Raw genomic sequence first — 24929 nt, 5'->3', positions numbered from 1 at the left:
CCTAGGTGGCCACAGGAGACAAAGCCCCGCAACCGCTGCTCTAAGGATGCTGGGGTGAGGACAAGCCTCCTTGACACCATGCTCCTTTTCTTCACCTCTTTTCTCAAGTTAACCTTCTCATTTTACCTCTCTTGAAATGCCTCTTTTTCTCCCCTCTATTTCATTGTTTTATCAAGTATGTTCTCTTAATTTTTTTCTATAAAATACTCAAACTTTTGTCTTCTTTTCTTTTTAAGGTCACTCCTCTGTGAAGCTTCTCCTTGTGCTCTCAGGAGTGCGCCCTACTCCTCTGTGTTCAGAGCACCTGTGCCCCCCTCCACTACTGATCGCGCCAGGGGGCAGGGTGCAGGAGGGAGGTGACTGCTCTGCCTCCCCCACCAACCTGTATCTTACTGATACAGCTTTCCATTCTCCCCCACCTAGTGTGTGGCCCATAGCACCAGGCTCAAAGAAGCCACCTGATAACTCTGGGAGTTATCTGATAGCTTTCCTGGCACCACATAAGGCTCCTCATGCATTTCCAGCAGCTCCTCTGAGCACCAGGACACCTGAGTGGTCATGCCCCCCTCCCCCCAGCCCCCAGGACATCAGAGATTGGGGCAGGCGTGCTGTCCTCTCATCTGCATTGGCCATCTTGCTCCAGGGATGAGAAGAATAAACTTGGGATTGCCCCACTTGGTATATGGTTCCCTCACTGGCTCCAACCAGGCTGTCTCTTTATTACCAGCTCAGCTCTGGCTCTCAGTGGACTTTTTCCTGCCCTTGGGCAATTGTGCATGTGTCTCTTCATCACGGACATCATCTGCCTCCTGTTTGAAGCGTGGTTACTCCCTTTTTGTTCCCTTGCTTGTGCACGCACTTGGGGCAGACCCTGAACCACTCTCCTCAGATCTCTAACTAGGCTGTGAGAAACGTAAGAAAGCCTTCAGAGACAGGAACTTGCATTCCAGTGTGACTGTCAGATCCCAAACCTCTGGGTGCTCAAAGCAATGGAAAGCCCTGCTGGACTGCGGGTGCTCCTCTCCTGGATCCCAGGCAGCCAGCTGCTGTAAGTGTTCAGACTGCTCTAAGATGGAGAACTGGGTTCATATCTGCCACAAGAGGAAATAATGCCCATGGGCCCAGACCGCAAGGAAAGCCAGTGAGAGGTCTTAGGGCAGTGAGTGGAGCAGAACACTGGGGCAGGGGGTCAGCAGACAGCAGTGCCACCTCGGCTCTGTGTTAACTGGCTGTGTGACTCCAGCCAACTCATCCCCATCTCCTGGTACCCAGCTGTCTTTCTGACATCAGTTCCTGAATGTTAGTATACATATCACTCATGAAGCTTGCTTAAAGTGTAGGTTCCTGACCAATCCCCTCCTAAGACTCTGTTCCAGTAGGTCTGGGGAAAAGCCCAAGAGACCATGAGATGGGTGGTTATTGGACCCAGACTTTGAGCAATACTGCTGTAAGGTCTCTGAAAGCCTTGACATTTCGGTTCTTCAGCTATTTTGCCATCTCCTTCCAGGGTCTTTCTCTCAAATCTACTGAAATTTTTCTTAATCCAGTTAAATTCTGTGGCACAGACAGTTTCACAGTTAAGGAAGACGCTCACTGCTGCACAAAAGGCAGATGCACCGTTACTGACACGCCCCAATACCTCTACATGGTCATCTGTCCAGCTGGGTCACGGGTCAGGGCACAGGACATTCAGAAGCCTGTATTCCTGCTTCTTGACCAGACTAGGTCAAAGATGAACCAAACTCGGCGTACATATGAGGTAAAGTAAGATGTTGAATTTTGGTGTCTCTCAATCAGCCATTTTAGGAAATCACTCAGACTCACGCATAAAACAAACAAGGGTTTCTGCCTAGGGTGTCTGTTTCCCTGCCCTTTCCTTTGGCTTACAGCAGCATTTCTCAGAGCAGGGTCCCTAGATCACCTGTATCAGAATTATTCCAGAAATTTGTTAAAAATGCAATCCTGGGCCCTAGCCCAGATATACTAAATCAGAACCTCTGAGAGGGGTGTCACCAGATAGGTGTGCTTGGCAAGCCTCTCTCCCAGCCTGCAGGTGACTTTCCCATGCACCCGCCTTCTGTACACACACACACACACACACACACAGAGAGAGAGACTCAGGGCATCCAAACAGCGCTTCTTGTCTTCAAAGCCTGTGTCCTTAGTTTTTAAAATGCTGAGGTTCACAGCTTTCTTTCCATCTCCTAGGTTTGTGACACATATTTTATACCTTGGGCTTTATGACCTCTTGTCTCAGGAGAGCTTAATGAGATGGGAAAAGACAGGAAGACTGAAATAGATGGAACTAGCTGAACAGGCAGAATTGAGAGAAACTCAGCACAAGTCTCTGACCCTAGGAATTAAAGGCCAACCCACTAGGTGAAAAACCAACTCTGAATATTCATTGCAAGAACTGGTGCTGAAGCTGAAGCTCTAATACTTTGGCCACCTGATGCCAAGAGCCGACTCACTGGAGAAGAGCCTGATGCTGGAAAAAACTGAGGTCAGCAGGAGAAGGGGGTGACAGAGGATGAGATGGTTGGATGGCGTCACCAATTCAATGGACATGAGTTTGAGCAAGCTCTGGGAGATAGTGTAGGACAGGTATACCTGGCGTGCTGCAGTCCATGGGGCTGCAAAGAGCTGGAGACAACTTAATGACTGAACAACAGCAATCACCAGGTAACCTGCAGAGGGCAGTCCTCTCCACAGCTCTCTGTAGGGGAGCGATCAGAGGCTCAGACAGCCCTCAGAAAGTGCTACCTCCCTTCTCTGTGCCTCTTAGAGGCGGGCAAGGCAATGCCAGGAACCAAAGTTGCATGGAGCCTGCAGGCCTTAAGAGAAACAATTCTGTCTGGCTGGAAGGTGAAGTAGAGTTTCTGGGACTGTATTAAATAAGAAGGAAGAGGGAAGGACCAGGGCAGGGCAGGTTCTTCTATTTGAAGCAGTTCCTACCACTCAGGGTCATTTAAGGAAGAGAAAACATGTTTTGGGGGCAAACAGGGACAAAGACTCATATAATTTGGACAAGATGAAGTGAGTCTCATCAAAGAGTACTGTTTCCTAATTGTTTTTTAACTGCATGGAGAAGGCCAAATCACTGTTAGTGCCCATGAGATAAGTAGAGAGAGAGGCCTCTAGTCTGTGTGGTTCTGACACAGCCAAACTGTTCCCTGGACCTTCTTTCTAGGCAAGGGCACTGTTTCCGACAGAAAGTTCTGCACTGGACAATGTCACAGGCTTGAATCCTGGTAGAAGGCTTGCCCCGTGATGAGCGTCCAGGGCTAGCCTGGGATGAGAAACTGCTAACCAGTGGTTACATACGACGTCTATTTTATGCCCATGACACGCAGCCTGTTAATGACCTGTAACAGTCTATGTGACCGGCATTTCCAGAGCCAGTGACGGCCCTGACATTTCAGAGGCCAGGAGAGCACAAACACAGGGGCAGGAAATGAAAGAGGTTGAATGCATCTTGAAAAGCAGGAACAGAAAGTTAAGGCAAGTTAAGAAGAGATGAGTACATGGAGACTTTATAAAAGCTGAAGGAATACTAATAACAACAAATACTAATAACAACGAATGGGTTCTGGCTGTAGAGCAAGTGGGAGGTCCTGAAGGCCAGAAGCAAAGGTTCAAGCAAGAGCAGCTTCTCGCTGGTGTCACCACAGACGAAAAGCAGGTCGATGATGATACTAGCTGAAATTTAGGAAAACTTGTGCTGCATTTCTAAAGTAATGCATTTATTAAGAGAAAAATGGATTGTCTACTTGGCAGTCATTTAGTTGATCAATAATGACGATAGTAGCTCACATTTTCTGAAGGTTTGTCAGACACCCTGATGGATATTTGGCATACTTGATTCTCACATTTAATCCTCACAGCAACCCTGTGGGGGAAGTACAATAACAATTCCCATTTTATAGATGAGGAGACTGAAGATTAATGAGATTAAGTAATTTGTCCAAGGTGGCACAGGAATTAAGCAGTAGAGCCAGGGTACATATCTGAGCTGTGTGATTCTAGAAACTCTGCTCTTAGCCTCAAAGCTAAATCTCAAAGCTAAACTTCATTTTCATGGTTTAATGGCTCAGGAGTAGAAATTATTAGCTACAGTATGTAAAGATGTAAATCTTCTGTGCTGGTCATGGGGTCTCCTCTTCTCCCTGAACACCACACATCTCTCCCACGGTGCCTTTGCTCACCCTCCCCTCACTGCCACCTTGTTTTGCCCACCAACCCTAAAAATTATTCCTCTCTCTTCATCTGCTTAAATGTTCCTCTTCCTTCAAGGCCAATTCAAATCCCTGTACATCTAAAGTTGTCATGGACTTCTCTGGCTCACGCCATCTCTATCACCCTTGAATTCCTCTATCACTTCACAGGCTGTTCTGGAATTCTTTTGATTCTTTAAGTGTTGTATATTTAATTTATCCAACAAAATTTTAAGTAATTCAATGAGCTGGACCTTTCCCCACAGACCAAGGATCATGCTTTGCATGAAGTATATGCTCAATAGTTGTTAGCAGATTAATTGTGAGCTGAACATTTGTTTTAAAAAAGGATATATTCAGTAATGCCAGGAAGAGTGGGCATAGAAGATATTTCCTCTTAAGAGTCACAGGATTTAGAAAACATGGATCCAGCTCTTTTCAAAATGAGTGAAAATTCAAGTTTTGGGGATGAGGGGAGGTATCAGCTCAGGAAGACCCTAGCTACCGTTCCTTCTTCAAAGCCATTCTAAGAATCCATCTATATATGAAACTGCAAATACAACCCTTCTAGTGTTCCTCTGCCACAGTCCCATTTTTCACATCCTTAGCATCACAAGAGGGCAGTCCAGCTCTGATCCTGACCCGGAAGAGTCCTTATTAAACCTGATACCCACACTTCCTTGGCCAGACATCACAGAAACTAAGCCACCAAAATTTTGGTTCTAAGCTCAGATCTGCTCTTTACTGGCTGTGTAACTTGGGCAAGCTACTTAACCACTCCAATCCTTAGTTTCTCATCTGAACCATCTATGAGATAAACATAAATGTATCTATTCCATAGAATTACTGTGAAAAGCAAATGAGACAAAATCAGACAATGTTAGGTAAGAAGGGAGAATAAAGCTACATGCAGAGCAGGCATCTGATTAATACCTATCACTGTTATTGCAAAATCCTCATAATGGGTCATCTTCCTATAATCTCTACCAAAACATCCTCTCTACACCAAGAATGCTGCCCTTAAAATCTCTGGTATCTTCTCAGCTCCCACATCTGCCCTCTAAAGAGCTTTCAGACTGGGTTTAAAGCAACGTCTCCACTTGCATCTTCAGCAAATCCCCTCCATTCACCCCATGTCCAAGCTCTACAGCCCCAGACTCAAAAGATCCAATAGGCACCGAGCAGGTGACAATGAGCAAACTGGGTATGTGTAAAAATAACAGCAACCAATATTAAGTTCCGTGAACTGCAGAACTCACAGCCGCAACAACTCCACCGTGGGCGAATGAAATAAGCAAGAAATTTAGATTTTATGGAAAGCCTCCTCTTTTTGGATGTCAGGTAAAGATTTTTAAATGTTATGAGGGAAAAAAAAAAAAAAAAAACCAAAACATCTCTCTAGGCCAGATTTGTCCCTGAGTAGGCAGTTGGTGACCTGTTTTAAATACACCAAATTCTGTCTTCTGTCTGGACTATTCTGTACTTTCTGTGACTTCATGCACAGGGAATGTTCTTGCTATTCCCTCTGCCTGGAATATCTTCTTCTAGAAAAACTGAAATGTTATTCCTTCTGAAACTTCATAGGCAAAATTAATTGATTTTTTCTCTGTATTTAACAAGATGTTTAACCTACTTCTATAATAGCACCTATTACATGAGATTATTGGTGCATGAATTTTTCTCCATTCCCACTTAAGGTAAGGGAATTGTTGTGTTTTAGTTATCCTTGTAATGTGTGCTTTGTTTATAGACATGTGTTTTCAACATAGTGTTTGTTTATTGAATGGATGAGAGTAAGAGAATCTACTGATGTGAGTACACTCTATGCTGCTATTTGTAACTCTATTTCTCTTTGGGCACCAGCAACTTGGGACACTTACATTTCTCTCCCATTTCCAGACATCTTGAATCCCCCAAAGGGGCTCTGGGCATTTAAGGCATTGTAACAATTGATCCTAAAAGAATAAGACATGTACTGTTAGTGTGAGTTCTGTTTACATAGAAATAATCCCACTGGCATGATATTTCTTTTGCAAGTTCTATTTTTAAATTCCTTTTCCCACATGAAAATTTTATAATTTAAGATTTTGTGTTTTTTTAAATTGTTATTGGAGGATAATTGCTTTACACTGTTGTATTCGTTTCTGCTGTACAACAAAGTGAATCAGCTATATGTAAACATATATTCCTCTCTTGAGTCTCCCTCCCACACTGTAGATTTCCTGATTTAGCCAATAGGAAGTGTCTCTTCTCAGGATGAAGTCTTTGGTCGGTCTCTCCCATCTTTCCAGAGCTTATGTGCTTATTTCACACAGGCTCTGAAGAATTACAAGGCCCCCGAGCCACCCCCAACCCCTGCCCCACAGAATGTGTTATGGCCAGAATGAGACTGGCCCTGATCTTACCAAACAGTCCCGGCTTGCATTGCAGAAGATACTGTGAGGGCCTTGTTGATGTCATTGGTAAAGACAGCTGCTACAAGCCCGAAGTCCGAGTTGTTGGCTCTTTCAATAACTTCATCCATAGTCTTAAACCTCAAAATTTCCTGAACAGGGCCAAAGATCTGCAGCAGAACAGATGGATCCAACATAGGTGCTTTTCCATCCTTTTACCTGTTCTCCAAACTTCTGCCTTCATCATTTAAATGATGTTTAAGTTTAGCAGAACATAACTGTAAAATATCCCAAACTTTCCCAGAGTAAGATTGCGTACATCTACCCTTAGAATTTAACACCTCCACTCCCCAGCCCTGCCTGGCACCCCTTGATTTCACTGTTTGTTCTAAAGCTGTGTTCTCCACAAGCTCCCAGGCACTGCTCCAGAACTGAGAGCTACTGCTCTGGGCTGCTGGTTGATCTGCAACTGGTCGTTTCCTGCGGAAGTGTGATGATGCTTGGGTGCTTTCTCTTTCCTGGTTAACAGCCTAATGACCCACATTGGGGGGAACTTAACTGTTATCAATGTATTACTGAGACTAGTGATTGATTTTTATGATGAGTCTGTTGGCTGATAACAACTACAATCATAAAGTGCCATCACCTGGCCTCCATCTAGCTCGCTTGCCTTTTTGTCTAGCTTTTTTCTTGAGAAAGTGGGATGTCCACAGCCATGTTTATTGCTATTGTATAATGTATATAAAGTACAAAGAACTAAACCTCTAATACTGTCTACTAGAAATGCCCTGGAAACAACCCCGGGGAAGAAGTGGCTGCTGTTGAGGTCTATGAGCTACCTCCTCCTTGGCAATCCGCATGTCGTCAGTGACATTGGAAAACACTGTGGGCTCGATGAAGAATCCCTTTCGGCCCAGCCCCTTGCCTCCGCACTCGAGCTTGGCGCCCTCAGCCACGCCGCTCTGGATGAGCTCCAGGATCTTGTTGTACTGCTTCTTGTCAATCTATGGAAGAAAGCATCTAATGACTCCAAGTGAAATCTCTGAAAATGGAACAAAATACACTCAAGAATCTCTCATTTGTGATTTTTTTTTTCAAAGTTTCAATATACCTAGTCAGATCACATGGAACTGCTGTTAATTAGCCATTTTTGATCTACATAAAGGGAAATTTTATATGGTTCAACCTAAGACATCAAGAATTCCAATAAATGCACTGCTCTGCTGTTACTGACAAATCGTAACTACCAGTTCAAGATTTAAGCAATGTTTCTCAATGATGGAGATATTGGTTGATTGACTATTGACTTTTTACAGAAGTAAAAATTAGCCTTATAGACAGATGAAGAGTGTAGCGACTTGTACTGATACTAAACAGGTGAAACAACAGAGGAGCTAACACACAGCCCCTGCACATGGTGCTGCACATCAAATCCTACTGGGGCAGTATTGTTATGGAACTACAGTCACACCACCAGAGGAAAGGGTTAAGTTTAAAGAGTGAGAGCTAGCATCCTAGTCCATAAAATAAGGCCATTCTTGCCTCCCCCACGAGGCTCCAAGTTATAGAGTTATTGCTCAATTGCTATTGTAAATAAAATAAAAACCTACACTCACCTGGGTTTCAACTGCTGCTAGAATTTTAGTCTTCTCTCAAATGGCCCCCAAACTAAGGAGATGTTGTTTCTTATCAGGAAACCCATGCTCTCATGAGCCAGATGAGATCTGGTCTACACATTCCTTTAAATACTCTCAGTTCAAAACTAGAATTCATCTGGAAATACACATAGATGAGTGGGGAGGACCTGCAGAGCTCAGTCTGCACGGGGTCTGTGGGCCGCCTCCTTCACCACAGTGCATGAAGCATTCAGACTAAGAGAGAACCACATGGCAGAGGAAAAAGCAGACAGCTCTTGTTCCCTACACATTTACAAGCTGCAAGTGGTTTCCCCAGAGTGGGTCAGCTTGGTGGAAAAGAAACCTTGGCAGCTGGTAAAAGGACAAATGGTTTCTGGGAAGGAGAGATACCTGCCCTCCTTGACTGTGGCACCTGTGGGGATGTCTTGAATCCAACAGTTAAGAACTGGGTTCTAGTTAAGATCCATATTGCCATGCCTTCTTTATAGCCAAGAGACTCCAACTTACCCCCAAAGTTGATGATACCCTTAAGGCAGTCCTAATCCCTTAGTTTTTCAGAGATAAAATTTAGAAACGAAAAGAGAAGTATAAGACACAAGCTAGTAATGCCTTGATGGCTATATTTTCAGCCATGAAGACAACTGAGGAGGAAGAATAAGGAGGTTGGTGCTTTGTTGGGTTCCATTACAGTGTCCTATTTCTGTGCTCACCAGGGATTAAGAAAGGACATGTCTATGATTTCTCTACCTGGGGTCCCTGCTCGGTGGTGGGGTCAAAGGGACTCCCCACTATGCGCCTCTTAGCCCGCTCCACACTTCTTCTCACAAATTCTTCATAGATGGACTCCTCCACAAAGATTCGAGACCCTGCAGTGCAGCACTGGCCTTGGTTGAAGAACACACCCTGGTGAGCCTGCTCCACAGCATAGTCCACTACAAGAGGAAACAGCCATGTTCTCAACACCAATCTATGGGACTGCCTCCCTCCCATCCCCAAAGAACCAGGCATAATGTCATGCTCACTGCAGAGCAGAACCGTGAGCAGCCCAGTGAAAAGCACTGGACTGAGAACACAGCTTTTTTCTAGTTCTAACCAGACCCTGACACTATTGGCTATATTAAGCTTGGCAATCTACTCTTGGAATCCCTTTCTTGTTCTATAGAAAAGAGGAAGCAGACCACATTATCTATAAAAGGAGTCTCAAACCCCAATAATCCAAGGGGCTGGGCAAATAATGCAATTGTAGTAAAGCAGTGTGACAGAGACTCAGAACCCCTATGCACAGACATAGCCCAGGGTTGGCAGATTCCAAGTTTTAAGAAAAAACAGAAATCAATATATTTTGTGTAATATTTAGAAGTAAACATAGCTATGGGGCTTCTTAGGTGGTTCTAGTATTAGAAAACAAACCTGCCAATGCAGGAGATGCAGGAGACATGGGTACACTCCCTGGGTCAGGAAGATCCCCTAGAGGAGGGCATGGCAACCCACTCCAGTATTCTTGCCTGGAGAATCCCATGGACAGAGGAGTCTTGTGGGCTATGGCCCATAGGGTTATAAAGAGTCGGACATGACTGAAGCGACTTAGCACACACAGCACAAACATAGCCATATCCTGCATTTGGCCTATAGACTGCCAATTTGCAATCCCTAATCTATAAGACCTTGCAGTTGTGCTTTTAATTAGTGTTTTGGTGAATTAAACTGTAACAGCAATGATTGTCTTTGAAGACACTAAATTTCCTCTATATTTACATGGACTTATATTATAGCATGTGGTAACTCATTTTCTTCTCTTATGTCTTATACTTGAAAACAGTATTAATAAACCTGGTGTCTGCGTGCTTAGTCATATCTGACTCTCCGAGACTCTATGGACTGTAGCCTGCCAGGCTTCTCTGTCCTTGGGATTTCCCAGGCAAGAATACTGGAGTGGGTTGCCATGCCCTCCTCCAGGGATCTTCCCAACCCAGGGATCAAACCTGCATCTCCTACGGCTCCTCCACTGCAGGCAGACTCTTTACCTCTGAGTCACAAGGGAAGCCGGTGTCTGCTAGTTGCTAAATGACTGACTCAATGAATCAATCAATGTACTGTCAGTGGAGTGCCTACTTTTTAATAGGAATTTAGTTATAGAATTCTGATCTCTTTGACAACTAGTATAAAGCTGAATTCTTTGCAAATTCCAAGCTAGGGCTGAAATTCAGGCAATCTGCTTTCTGTTTTCTGACATCTCTAATAGTGAAATTGAGGGAATAGAGCTGTCTGGCAGGACGTGAAAAATAAAAAGGATGCTTGAGAGAAGTTTTGTAATTTCATTCCCTGGGAAGTTTTCCCAAACAGAAGGACCACTCCCATGCAGAGTGGACTACAGAGCAGCCTATCAGGAGACATGGGGTTTCCTAGATTGTAGCTCCAAGCCTCTGTATAGTCTTACTGCCAAGGTGTGATCATCTCCGATTTAGGTCTATTCATACAGAACTGTGGAGAAGGGAATGGTAATCCACTCCAGTATTCTTGCCTGGAGAATTCCATGGACAGAGGAGCCTGGCAGGCTACAGTCCATGGGGTCCCAAAGAGTCGGACATGACTAAGGGACTAACACAACACACAACACACATACAGAACTGACCATAGTGTGTGACCAACCTTACTGAAAGCCACGGGAGCAACACAAAGGGGAGTGGGCAGCTAAACAGAGAAGAGGGTGTGGGTTTGGGACAACGTTGGCAGGGCTGGTGAACTAAAAAATTTTAATGATCTACAAAGCTACCAGGCATACATGAGACGTTTCAGATTTCTTGAATCTGGGCGGAGGCTATATTTCCAGTGTTGAGAGGCTTAAACCACACTGTTCTTTCCACTGTGCAACACTGGCCAAGCCTTCACCTCTTCTATTATATTCTACAACATCGCAAAATCAAAATGGCTTATGATGTCTAGAAAACAAGCTCTATCTGATTATAAGTGGTCCTTCCCAAAAGTGGGGAGAGGTTTTTCTCCTTAGAATGAAGGGTATAGACTTTTCTCCTTGAATGCCACTTAGCTTCAAAGACCTTTCTCTGCATGTTCTGTCTAAAGTGGAGATAACAAAAGTGAGCACCACAGGGTGTGCCAGGACAAGGCAGCACATATGTGGTGGACTTACAGTCAGCATCTGCAAAAATAATGTTGGGACTTTTTCCTCCAAGTTCCAGGGTTACTCGCTTCAAATTGCTTCTTCCAGCTGCTTCTTGGATAAGCTTTCCGACCTGAAAGAAGGGCAATGGAGAGAGGTTTTGCAGGTCTTGCAGTTGAGACCATAAGTGGCCAGAGGCAGCTGTATGCAACAGTGGGACAGGGTAGTAGTGGATCCTGCAGGGCAAAGCACCCGCTGGATACACAGGATCAGCTCCTGTGGTCACCTTGTGTGGACAAGACATGCAGTTTGGGATTCAGTTTCATGTCTGTGCTGAAGGGAGTTGGAAGACAGCTTTAGTTTCATGATGGAAGGAGCAAGGAAAAGGGGGTTAAACCTGATTCTTAATCACTGAACCATTTCTCTAAAGACAACTGGCAAGCAAAATGTAACTAGAGATTTTCCACCACTGCACTGTGGCTTTTAGCTTTGGACTCTGGCCTCTAGAAAAAAGCCAACTGGCTCCACTTGAAAGACTTTTATGAGTATAAAACAAACTCTTCATGTGTCTCCAAAAATGCCAGGTATGACTTTAATCACATGGTCCAAATATGTGTATATATATATATATATATATATATATATATATATATATATACACACACACACACACACATATGTAAATACATATAGATAGATAGATAGATAGATAGATAGATAGATGTGATACCTCTGCTTCTGCCTAGGGCTATAGTAAAAGGATTCCAGAAAGCTGAGGACCTGTCTTTATTTGTGCAATTCCCATTAACCTAGAATCCAAGCAAGCGAGAGGTGAGTTTGAAGAAAGCACTTCCCATTGTGTAGACTCACACTGTTAACAACATTGAAAGTATCAAGATAGAAGCATGGATGCAGCACCTAGAGCCTCCATTCAAGAAAGAATGCCTTGCCTCAGTGATAAGGAATGCTGTCAGCTCATTCTGAAAAGAGCCTCCTCACCCAAAGAGACACCCTCCTCAGGGGTCCCACATCCACTGCCTGTCAGTGGCAGTGGTTCCGCCACTAGACAGCTCTGCTTCACCACACCCACGTGCTTGGCTGAGGCCATCAGACCTAAACTGCAGCTACACTTCCCCTGATTCCATTGCCCTTCAGCTGGGATTCCCAATGACATATAACCTGCATGGCAAACTCTACCTCAGCAACTCCTTCCAGGGCACCTGGTCTGCGACAGGTGCTGCTCTACTGGAGGACAGAGGTCACTCCGTGGAAAGCACTGAGCCACCGTATAGTCCTTATAGGCAGTGTGTCCTTGTTGAGATGAAAACAGTTACTCATGACCTGGAATCCTACTGAAAATAATGCATTTTAAAAGTCTAGGGGAAGATAAATACTAAATATATGTTGGACTCCTCTAGTCTCTGATTGAGATCCTGACTGATAACTCCTCAAGCAGTATAGAACAGTTAAAAGGCCCTGGAGCCTGGATTTTTTTTAACTGATTATAACACTTAACAACTGTTTGAGCTTGGGATTTTAAAAAAATCTTTTCTGAGCCTCCATTCCCTCCCCCATAAATGGAGCCATTCCCTCCTCCGTAAACACTACCTACATCAGAACTTCATAGCAAACAGAAGGGGAAAAGAATGGAAACAGTGACAGATTTTATTTTCTTGGTCTCCCAAATCACTGCAGACGGTGACTGCAGCCATGAATTTAAAACACACTTGCTTCTTGGAAGAAAAGCTATGACAAACCTAGAAAGCATATTAAATAGAGCAGAGACATCATCACTTTGCCAACAAAGGTCCATATAGTCAAGCTAAGGTTTTTCTAGTAGTCAAGTATGAATGTGAGAGCTGGACCATGAAGAAGGCTGAACACCAAAGACTTGATGCTCTCAAATTGTGGTGCTGGAAAAGACTCTTGACAGTCTCTTGGACAGCAAGGAAATCAAACCAGTCAGTCCTAAAGGAAATCAACCCTGAATATCATTGGAAGGGCTGATGATGAAGCTGAAGATCCAATACTTTGGCCACCTGATGTGAAGAGCTGACTCACTGGAAAAAACCTTGATGCTGGGAAAGACCAAAGGCAGGAAGAGAAGGGGATGACAAAGGATGAGATGGTTGGATGGCATCACCGACTCAATGGATATGAGTTTGAGCAAACTATGTGAGATAGTGAAAGACAGGGAAGCCTGGGCGTGGGCACAAAGAGTTGGACATGACTTAGCAACTGAATAACAACAACAACAACAACAACATCCGAACTTACTTGTCTTGAGGATGCAGTGATCTAAGATTGATGGCCCTCAGAACCCAGGCTGGCACACTGTAAGTGCCCATATGAGTTACCCACATCCAGGTGCGAGAGGCCAGCCACCACCTCACCCCAGAAGAGAAACTGAGATGGTCCGTAAGGGGTGGGGCCTTCCAAAGCCGGTCTCCTCCCAGGGCTCCCAACTATGTATGCATATCAATTACCTTACAAAAACACCGAGGAAACTCTCTGTCATGCCACCAATCTCCAATACTGCTCATTAGCTGGATTAAATGCTTTCTATGTTTTTATTGTTACTCTACCTCCTGGCAAGAAAAATTCAGAAAATATACTCCCATTCTGAGGAAATCTAACCTTGGTAAAAGAGGTAAAATTAAGAGTCTCTCAGATGCAGAACACTATTGCTCATCGAAGATGTAGGAAACTAACATCTGATCCTAAGGATTAATGCGCAGACTAGTCCATGGCCAGACTGCCCTTACCCACTTACTGGCGTGTCTCTCTTCTACTTCCTAGGAATATGGGCTAACAAAGCCCTCATTCTCAAGCAAATGTGCTCTTTCTCTTGCATGAGGGAAGTATGGATACACAAAAGAAAGGAGGGTATGGGCCTCTATGCTGGTCAGAGAACAGCAGGTGGGTGAGATCAGGACTGAAGCCTGAGAGCCCAGTAGAGGTGAACCCACACGAGGGCGATAGGGTTTGGCTCTCTCTGCCCCGAGGAATCCATATTAACCGATGGGGATTCATTTCAAAGTCCAGGAAGATAAAGAGAGAAGAGCTTTCTCAAAGAAGATAATCACTATCACTAGAAGTCATAAACAGTGCTCACTTCGGCAGCACATATACTAAAATTGGAACGATACAGAGTAGATTAGCATGGCCCTTGCACAAGGATGACACGCAAATTCGTGAAGCCTTCCATATTTTTAGAAATCAAAGAGGACACTAATAGATGGAGAAATATACCATGTTCATGGATCGGAAGAATCAATATAGTGAAAATGAGTATACTACCCAAAGCAATTTATAGATTCAATGCAATCCCTATCAAGCTACCAACGGTATTCTTCACAGAGCTAGAACAAATAATTTCACAATTTGTATGGAAATACAAAAAACCTCAAATAGCCAAATCTATCTTGAGAAAGAAGAATGGAACTGGAGGAATCAACCTACCTGACTTCAGGCTCTACTACAAAGCCACAGTCATCAAGACACTATGGTGCTGGCACAAAGACAGAAATATAGATCAATGGAACAAAATAGGAAGCCCAGAGATAAAGCCATGCACATATGGACACCTTATCTTTGACAAAGGAGGCAAGAATATACAATGAATTAAAGACAATCTCTTTAACAACTGGTGCTGGGAAAACTGGTCAACCACTTGTAAAAGAATGAAACTAGAACACTCTCTAACACCATACACAAAAATAAACTCAAAATGGATTAAATTGCCGGTGCCAGCCGGCAAAGTCAATCAGGTCCCGAGAACGTGCACCGTGAGGCTAAGAAAGAAACTAAAGCAAGAGACTACAACAAAGATGGGGTCGAGAGGTTCAGACACGTCTCCACGAAGGGATGCAGTCTGACACCAACTTTATTCAGCATCTTATATTTATACAGAAAAGCGTTAGAAAGACAAGACAGTTGAGTTTTTTTCTTGGTTGGCCTATACATCTTACAAAAAGTCACAAGAAATCTTGATAGCATGGGAATGGCACCCTGTTATTATTTCTTACACCAGATAACATTTCTCTGTGTGTGAGAAGTTTGCACAGAACTCCAGGTGCCTGCAGTAAATAAGCGCCTCATCTCTGGGGTGGCGGGACAGAGAGCTATGTTTGCAAGCAAACCCTCAAGGACTGAGGCAGCTCCCAGAGCTGTGTCCTTCGGACGAAGGACCCCATTCTCACGGGCAGCTCCCTGCATTAAATATCTAAACATAAGACCAGAAACTATAAAACTCCTAGAGGAGAACATAGGCAAAATACTCTCCGACATACATCACAGCAGGATCCTCTATGACCCACTTCCAAGAATATTGGAAATAAAAGCAAAAATAAACAAATGGGACCTAATTAAACTTAAAAGCTTCTGCACAACAAAGGAAACTATTAGCAAGGTGAAAAGGCAGCCTTCAGAATGGGAGAAAATAATAGCAAATGAAGCAACTGACAAACAACTAATCTCAAAAATATACAAGCAATTCCTACAGCTCAATTCCAGAAAAATAAATGACCCAATCAAAAAATGGGCCAAAGAACTAAATAGACATTTCTCCAAAGAAGACATACAGATGGCTAACAAACACATGAAAAGATGCTCAACATCACTCATTATCAGAGAAATGCAAATCAAAACCACTATGAGGTACCATTTCACTCCAGTCAGAATGGCTGCGATCCAAAAGTCTACAAGCAATAAATGCTGGAGAGGGTGTGGAGAAAAGGGAACCCTCTTACACTGTTGGTGGGAATGCAAACTAGTACAGCCACTATGGAGAACAGTGTGGAGATTCCTTAAAAAACTGGAAATAGAACTGCCTTATGATCCAGCAATCCCACTGCTGGGCATACACACTGAGGAAACCAGAAGGGAAAGAGACACATGTATCCCAATGTTCATCGCAGCACTGTTAATAATAGCCAGGACATGGAAGCAACCTAGATGTCCATCAGCAGATGAATGGATAAGAAAGCTGTGGTACATATACACAATGGAGTATGACTCAGCCATTAAAAAGAATACATTTGAATCAGTTCTAATGAGGTGGATGAAACTGGAGCCTATTATACAGAGTGAAGTAAGCCAGAAAGAAAAACACCAATATAGTATACTAACACATATATATGGAATTTAGAAAGATGGTAACAATAACCCTGTGTACAAGACAGCAAAAGAGACACTGATGTATAGAACAGTCTTATGGACTCTGTGGGATAGGGAGAGGGTGGGAAGATTTGGGAGAATGGCATTGAAACATGTATACTATCATGTATGAAATGAGTCGCCAGTCCAGGTTCAATGCACGATGCTGGATGCTTGGGGCTGGTGCACTGGGATGACCCAGAGGGATGGCAAGGGGAGGGAGGAGGGAGGGGGGTTCAGGATGGGGAACACGTGTATACCTGTGGTGGATTCATTTCGATGTTTGGCAAAAACAATACAATATTGTAAAGTTTAAAAATAAAATAAAATTAAAAAAAAAAAAGAAGTCATAAACATTATTATTAATTATATTAAAAAAACTAGCATTTACTGAGTGGATTTATATGAGACATTTACATGTATTCATTCATTTAGGCTGGCCTCTCAAAACCCCTACAAGGTAGGTATTATCTCATTTTAAAGAACAGTAAGCTCAAGTTAGAAATCAATGGCTGTTACCAGGTTACCTGGATGGTTACTGCAGAGCCTGTTGGGCTCTGTGCAGGCTGACTTCATGGTCCAAGTGTGGACCACTTCCTCTCCTTCCCTTAACCTCCTCCCAGCACTCTGTCTTCCTTTACATATTTGCTGAACACCTAACACATGCCACATACCACCAAAACCTTGTCCTTGAACTTAGAAGAGAGGAGGAATATCACTTTTTACAGACACAAATAATGATCACAGTTCATCAGCTACAAAACTTATATTCTGCCTTCAGACTGACTTTTGAAAACCAAGCAAAAGGAAGCAGAAACCACAGCTTTTACACACAGGAAGATGCTGAATAAATGTTTGGCACTGGTGAAGAGAGTGCTGGCCTGCTTGCATGACACTTCTGTTAGCTCTGTTCCCTGACAATTCATCAAAGTGCTCTATGGCTTGGTATCTGTTGCACTAAGAATGCTGTCCAATGATTAGTATTTTCATGGCTACAGTAACTATACAAAAATCTTGCTCAGTCAATGGTCATCAGAGAAGAATACCTAAGAGTAATTTTTCCTGTGTCAATGCTTTGCCAACCTTTCCTTAGAAACCAAATTTGTACTAAACACTGCAAGGCAAATCTCAGATTAATAACGCTTTTCCATCTTTGGAAGAAGCTCATATTGCAGCCCAGCCTCAAGAAAGAACTGGATGTGTTACCTACACTAAAGGAGAACCACGGCCATCTAGAGTGGCCTCATGACACAATACTCTGAAAAATCCCAGTTTCTCATCAATCCCCTTCATTCAACATGTACTCCTCGTTCTCCTACCATGTGTCAAGTACAATGCTAGGTACTGCTCCTCATCCACAAGGAACTCACAGCTAAGAGGATTCCCATGTAAACCTAACAGGTGTTCAGTAAGTACAAAAAATCTGGGCCTGACTTAATATTAGATCTGAACAGTGGAATTATGATTGTGCAGCATTTTGTTATAATGCAGGGTCAGGCTCCTTTGAACCTCACCCAGAGAAGTGGGTTAGGATGAAACCTTCATTAATTACAGGATTGGGTATCATAAGCCTTCCCATTTTACTCTCAGTTTCCAGGTCAGACTGTCTCTGGAGAATACATTACTACTCAGGAATTCTCCCCACAAATGAAACGAAATTAAGTGACCCTGAAGGGAGGCACTCCTCACTACGCTCAACGGGAAAGAGACAACAGGAAGAATAGATGTGACTCCAAAACAGGGAATTCTTAGCAGGAAAGAGTAATGTTTAAAAATGAAGAGTTCACGTGAGAACTGACTCTTACAAAATATGACACGTCCTGTGCAAAGCAACCTAATATATTACTTGTCCGAATCCCATGCAAAGATTTCTGAAGTTAAAATCTCTGGGATAGGAAAGTCCAGGAAGAAGTGAAATACAGACATCAAATGAAGTACAGACCTGGGATTAAGTAGCTCATGTTAGAAAAGTTCCGTGGGGATATTTATGTGCCACACCAGTCATGTTTATACATGAACAGAAGGGAAAACATATGATGAGCTAAATGAGGCTGCCAGGATGGACAGGCCTTCTGAGTTGTTCAAGTCAAGGCAATGGGGTGGACTTCGTAAAACTAAACCCTATTCTGATAAATAGCCAATCTGTGAGATAAAACAGAGAAATAAACAGTTTGAGAAACTAAATCCTGTATGTGAATACGGATAAAATAGAATAAAGGCACAGAGACCAGATTTTGACCAAATTTATCATCTTTTTTTTTTTTTCAAATAAGATTTTCCAATATGAATTGATGCTTTTGAACTGTGGTGTTCGAGAAGACTCTTGAGAGTCCCTTGGACTGCAAGGAGATCCAAGCAGTCCATTCTGAAGGAGATCAGCCCTGGGATTTCTTTGGAAGGACTGATGCTAAAGCTGAAACTCCTGTACTTTGGCCACCTCATGCAAAGAGTTGACTCATTGGAAAGGACCCTGATGCTGGGAGGGATTGGGTGCAGGAGGAGAAGGGGACGACAGAAGAAGAGATGGCTGGATGGCATCAGATGGACGTGAATCTGAGTGAACTCCCGGAGTTGGTGATGGACAGGGAGGCCTGGCGTGCTGCGATTCATGGGGTCGCAAAGAGTCGGACACGACTGAGCGACTGATCTGATCTGATACATTCTGTCCTATTTTTTGACAACCTAGCTAATTATAACCATGACCAGGCTGCTGCTGCTAAGTCACTTCAGTCGTGTCCGACTTTGTGCGACCCCACAGATGGCAGCCCACCAGGCTCCCCCGTCCCTGGGATTCTCCAGGCAGGAACAGTGGAGTGGGGTGCCATTGCCTTCTCTGATGACCAGGCTAACAGACTACAATTTTGCCCACAGGAGTGAGAAGACCTATTCACTGCAAGCTCTGGCTTGGTTTCTAACTAACCTTTGATTTGGGAAAGTCACTTCACCTCCTTGGGCCTCAGTTTCTTCATCTGATGAATGAAGACACCCACCAAGCAGTTAACCTGGCCCTTAGTGCCCCAGTACTGGGCCTCCCCAGTGGCTCAGCAGTAAAGAATCTGCCAGCAATGCAGGAGACCCAGGTTCGATCCCTGGGTTGGGAAGATCACCTGCAGGAGGGCATGGCAACCCACTCCAGTATTCTTGCTGGGAAAATCCCACGGACAGATGAGCCTCGTGGGTTACAGTCCATGGGGTCCCAAAGAGTTGGACACGACAGAGCAACTGAACCCATACACATACAAAGACCCAGTAAGTTGGAAGAGTTAAAAAAGACTCAGGGCCCCTGTTCATTCTGAGGGTCTGTCTACAGTTCTCCTGGATTCTTCTTGTCTTTGAGCAGAACTCAACTTTCATAGAGGCATCACAGCTGCACTGAATGGGAAATAAGCCTGATCTTTTTCAGTTTCCCACAAAGAGTTCATTATGAAAGAGTAAGTGATCTTGTTTCTGTCATGTGGTGTCTTAACTTGGCGCTCCCTGCAGAGTCTCTCAGCTGTATCTGTGTCCCCTGAACAGGCAAGGGCGGGGACCTGGGGCTCGCCCACACATAATGGAACTGGGCTAACTCTCAGCAGGAATGTTGGCACAAGTCAACTCTGACTCCCATCCTCATTTCAAACAGTCTTCAAGATTGATATCAGGAGTATCCTTGGAAGAGCCACAGTGTACCAGAACCATGCTCATGGCAATGCAGTAGGGTAGGAAATGCAATTTGGAGCTTTGCATGGAAAATAATTTGTTATACAGGACAAAAAAGACCATGAAAGGCTTCCCGTGCCCTCTTTATTTAAGGTTGTTGCTTCCTGAACAGATCTAAAGTCTGGTAACATTTTTTTTTTATTCATTTGTTAATCATCCATATTTCTAGGATGGGTTTCTTTTCAGAGATACTTTTTCTTGATTAGTTAAGTACACATGTTGGAGTGGATTCCTTCTAGAGATATGCCACCTTTTTTAAGAAATGGAAAAATCTCTACTAGAGACATCAATAAACAGATTGAAGATGAATGATTTTTACAATATATTTCATTTATTAAACCCCAAACAAACTGTCTCTCTGGTTCTTCCCACCTCTCCTTTCTTGATGTTCATTGTGCTCTAGGTTCTGTCAGGATAGAAACAGAAATGCCCCAAATGTGTGTGTACTGTAGTGTTAGTTGCTAAGTTGTGTCTGACTCTTTTGCGACCCCGTGGACTGTAAACTCACGAGGCTCCTCTGTCCATTGGATTCTCCAGGCAGGAATAATGGGGTGGGTTGCCATGCCCAATCCTCCCAACCCAGGGACTGAACCCATGAGTCTTATGTTTCCTGCACTGGCAAGTGGTTCTTTACCACTAGCGCCACCAATATGTGTAATTGGACATCTCTTGTCTCTTGGAAATATCCAGAAATAACAGACCAAATCAACCTGTTTGGATCTGCACCAGAAAGTAACAGGACCAAGGCATTAAAGAAGCTCCTTCAATTTAAGGGATAAAAGAATTTCAAAACTTTGTGAAATTCAGACTGTGAAGACCAGTGCAGCCACTGCTCGTGCCTCCAGCCCCTCTCTTCCACCACCGTTCTCACCACACTTATCACTCCAGCACATGAACCACTTGCCCTTCCTGGGATGTGGCTGTGTACCTCTATCAGCTCTCTCCTCTGTTTGAAATGCCTTTCCTCTCCTTGCCTACTCATTTTTCCGGCCCTACCTTTGCTACCTCCTCTGAGAAGCTAGCTTTCTGGATCTGCCCTCGCTACAGTGTTTGGTTTTCCCACTTTTATGATCCCACATAACTCTCATACTCTTCTTGTTGAACTGTTGTCTTCCCTACCAGACTGACAGTAAGCAGAGGGACTCCCGTGCGTGTGCACATGCACGCACGCGTGAGCACACACAGACATTTTCAACAACATCTGATGAGTCAACGGGCCAGACATTACAGTTGCTCTTCAAGTCTCTGGAAATTGGAGAATACGAAGTCTTTAAGGAAATGGAAGTGAGAGACTGGCAGACAGGATGCCTGTGTCCAAGGCTCTGCTTTGCCACCACTGCCACCACTGTCCTTATCTTTGGCTGAAATTTCCACATCTTTAATAAAGGGAATGGCTTCATGGTTCTAACACTGAATGCACATCTATTTTCCTGGAGCTCTTAAAAACTTTTTCTTTGTCTGGGCTCTGACTTCAGAGATTTTGATCATGGTGTCTGCAGTGGAGCCTACAGGCATGGGTATTTTTAATGTGCTGCTAGGGTTAAAAACCATGGGATTAAAGAATCTTTAAGGGCACCTCTCTCATACTGTCTCTAATCTTCCCCTGTTGGTTCTATTTTTCAGTTGTTGAACATTCTCATTTATTGAGCACCTATTCTGAACTGCTTGTTCTTATAAACATTATTTAATCCTCATGGTGATCCTGTGAGGCAAGAATTATTACCTATTTTAGGTTTGAAAGAAAAAACATGACTCAGGTCAAGCAAGCCTGAGTTGCTGACAGGCACCCACTGAGTGGCAGGGCCAGTACAGCTGCTCTTCTCCACATGTTCTCCTGGGATTGGATACCTTCTGCTCTGAGAAGAACCCTGATGGCTAAACACACTCTCCACAACTAACAGCTATTCTAGAGTGACTGTCTTGAACATTCAGCCTCCTTCTGTTACATAAGGCTCTCCTTTTTTAATTTCAAATACATTTTAAAAATTAAGACTTTGGGGAGGTCTCCTTTGATAGGAAGAAGCCACAATCCTCAAGTCAAAGGTTCCCCAAGTCCCACGAACCAGGTGATCTAAAGAGATGGGCTTCTTAGGATCGGTTCCTACTCAGCCTGAGCTCTTGAGGTGAGAGACCTGCTGCAGAATGAATCACGGCATTGCAGGATGGCAGGCAGAGGCTACAGCACACTCTTTTTCTTCAGTAATCATATTTTTCTTCAAGTGTTAAACAAGAAAGGTAATAACTTAAAATCTGTACATCCAAAGGTTTAAAATGCTGGATAGTTTACTAATGGACTCATACAAGCTTAGAAAGATGCTTATAAGCTGTTTTTAAAAAATAACTAAAACTCTGGCAGGCCACTTCCTCCCACCTACAAAGAGGGGTGAGGTTACCCAGAAGGGAGAGCTGACCCGATTCATTACTCAAGCAGCAGAGAGGGTGTCCGTACCATGTACGATGACATTCATCTCACTTAGGAAATGAAAGGAGAACCCCGGCTGCGTAAATTAGAATCAGTGATAATACAGCTGTTAGCTCCAAACATTTGTTTGGCACGAATCAATCTGGACTCTCCTGTAGTTTGCTTTGATGGTCTCTCTGTTATCTTGTTGACTAATGATGAGATCATGGTTTGTTAACCTAACTGAATAAAGAAAACATCATACTAAGCAAAATGCAAACTGTTTTCCTATATTTTACTGAGGTTGTTTATTGCCTCTGTGTTTATAAGAGCCCTTTCATAGTCACATATTAAATATTTACATTCATTGCTTAAGTATTTAGCTGCATAAGGAGAAATTAATCCTATCTTTGAGTAACTTGTTTTCTTTTTAAAGGCCTTTTTCTAAAGTAAAATGGAAAGCAGCCACCTCAAATAAGCTTCTTATTGCTGACTGTTCCAAACGTTTTGTGATACTAGGAAAATCGTTAGTGGAGCCACATTCAAATCCATATTTAAGTGACATGTACCCTCTAGAAGAATCTATACAATTTCTCAAGCAGCCTACAAAATTAAGAGAGGATAGGTAAATAAAGAAGTAAAAAACTACAAGCTGTAAAGGGGTTGGGGATTATGTGATTATTCGACTTGCCTATGAAAGTTCTCCACTTGCCACCATTAATATAATTATAAGCTGGCTTTCATATTCTAGTCAAATACTCTCGTCTTCTATTGGGCTTCCCTTGGTGGCTCACTGGTAAAGAACCTGCCTACCAATGCAAGAGATGTGGGTTCGATCCCTGGATTGGGAAGATCCCCTAGTCCAGTATTCCTGCCTGGGAAAGCCCATGGACAGAGGAGCCTGGTGGGCTGCAGTCCATGAGGTCACAAAAGAGTGGGGCATGACTTAGTGAGTAAACAACTTGGTCTTCTATTACCCATTGATTATATCATCCCAGAGAAGAAACTGGGAGATACTTCAGATGCACAGGGTTGGTTTCCCTCCTAGTGAATACAAATCCCTCCAGAGAAGTATCAATAGACACCACCAGAAAACTTTGGGGGAAACTAGTTAATGCACCCAGCTATACGCTATCTCACTGCATGAATGTTCCTAACAGCAAAATGGTTCATGGGGCCATCTTGTATCTTATTCTCTTCCCCAAACTCTCTATTCTCTCTCAGTTCTCCCTTCGGATATCTGCACTGATGAAGATAACATATTTAGTTTTTAATGTTCTTCCTGTGAAGATAAAGTTTATTGTGTTATATAAAGCAACAGTGAGATAGCACTGAACCCCTATTAGAAAGGTAAAATTATAAAGACTGATTGTACCAAGTGCTAGTGAGGATGTGAAGGAGCTAGAAGTCTTATACATTGCTGGTAAGATGATGCACCCACCTTGAAAAAAAAATTTAGCAGTTTCTGAACCTAATATGATTCAGCCATTCCATTGCTAGACATCTCCCCAAGAGAAAAAAAAAAAGAATCAACCAATCTACACACACACACACACACACACATATGAACTGGTGCAGAAAATGTTCATATAGAGAAAAAAAAAAGAATCAACCAATCTACACACACACACACACACACACACATATGAACTGGTGCAGAAAATGTTCATAGGAGCTTTTATCTGTAGTAGTTCCCAAATGAAAACAACCTAAATGTCCTAAATGTACAACAGGCAAACTGTGATGTATCCATACAATTGAATATTACTCAGTAATAAAAAGGTTTTTGATATGTATATGCAAAAATGTGTATGGATCTCAAATAATCATGTTGATTACAAATGGACAACAGAGTATATACTGTATGCTTTTATTCATATAAAATTCTAGAAAATGCAAATGACCTATAACGGCAAAAAGCAGATCAGTGCCTGGGAATGGGAATGGAGGGGAGGGGAAAGAAGGGAGAGAGGTTACAAAGGGGCAGCAGAAAAGGCCTGAGGGTGATGGATGTGTGCACTACCTGAGCTGTAGTGATGGCTTCACAGGTGGATACATCCGTCAAAACTACCAAACTGTACACTTTACATATGTGAAATCCATTGCATATCAATTATACCTCAATAAAGCTGTTAATAAAGGCATATTAAGAAGTAAAAATGTTATTTTATTAGAGTAATTATACCATACATCTTTTTATTGTCCTCTGTGAACTGCTGGTAGGGAAATGATATTGAATCCACATGACTATTTCAAATGTGATTTAGTGGTATTAATTAAAGTCAAATGTATTAGAATGAATTAATTAAA

General features: G+C 43.1%; 1 protein-coding gene and 1 non-coding gene across 2 annotated transcripts in view; one reads left to right on the top strand and one right to left on the bottom strand.

The window, feature by feature from the left end:
* The window catches only part of ALDH1A2 (aldehyde dehydrogenase 1 family member A2), a 125829-nt gene that overhangs the window by 2697 nt on the left and 98203 nt on the right, over positions 1-24929 (bottom strand). Inside the window, exons 8-12 of the mRNA XM_070797496.1 lie at positions 11393-11495; positions 8992-9176; positions 7447-7611; positions 6620-6777; positions 6095-6169 (exon numbers count right to left, since the gene is read on the bottom strand). Coding sequence (XP_070653597.1) covers positions 6095-6169; positions 6620-6777; positions 7447-7611; positions 8992-9176; positions 11393-11495 — 686 coding nt within the window. The remainder of the gene's footprint in view (positions 1-6094; positions 6170-6619; positions 6778-7446; positions 7612-8991; positions 9177-11392; positions 11496-24929) is intronic.
* Positions 14470-14576, top strand: LOC139185543 (U6 spliceosomal RNA). Its single transcript, XR_011569115.1, has one exon. It is a non-coding gene; the product is annotated as a U6 spliceosomal RNA (small nuclear RNA).

Source organism: Bos indicus, chromosome 10 (assembly GCF_029378745.1).
Source record: "Bos indicus isolate NIAB-ARS_2022 breed Sahiwal x Tharparkar chromosome 10, NIAB-ARS_B.indTharparkar_mat_pri_1.0, whole genome shotgun sequence".
In the NCBI taxonomy this organism is placed as follows: Eukaryota; Metazoa; Chordata; class Mammalia; order Artiodactyla; family Bovidae; genus Bos; species Bos indicus.
The sequence above is the reverse complement of the archived record's forward strand: the minus strand, read 5'-3'. Positions and strand labels throughout refer to the sequence as shown.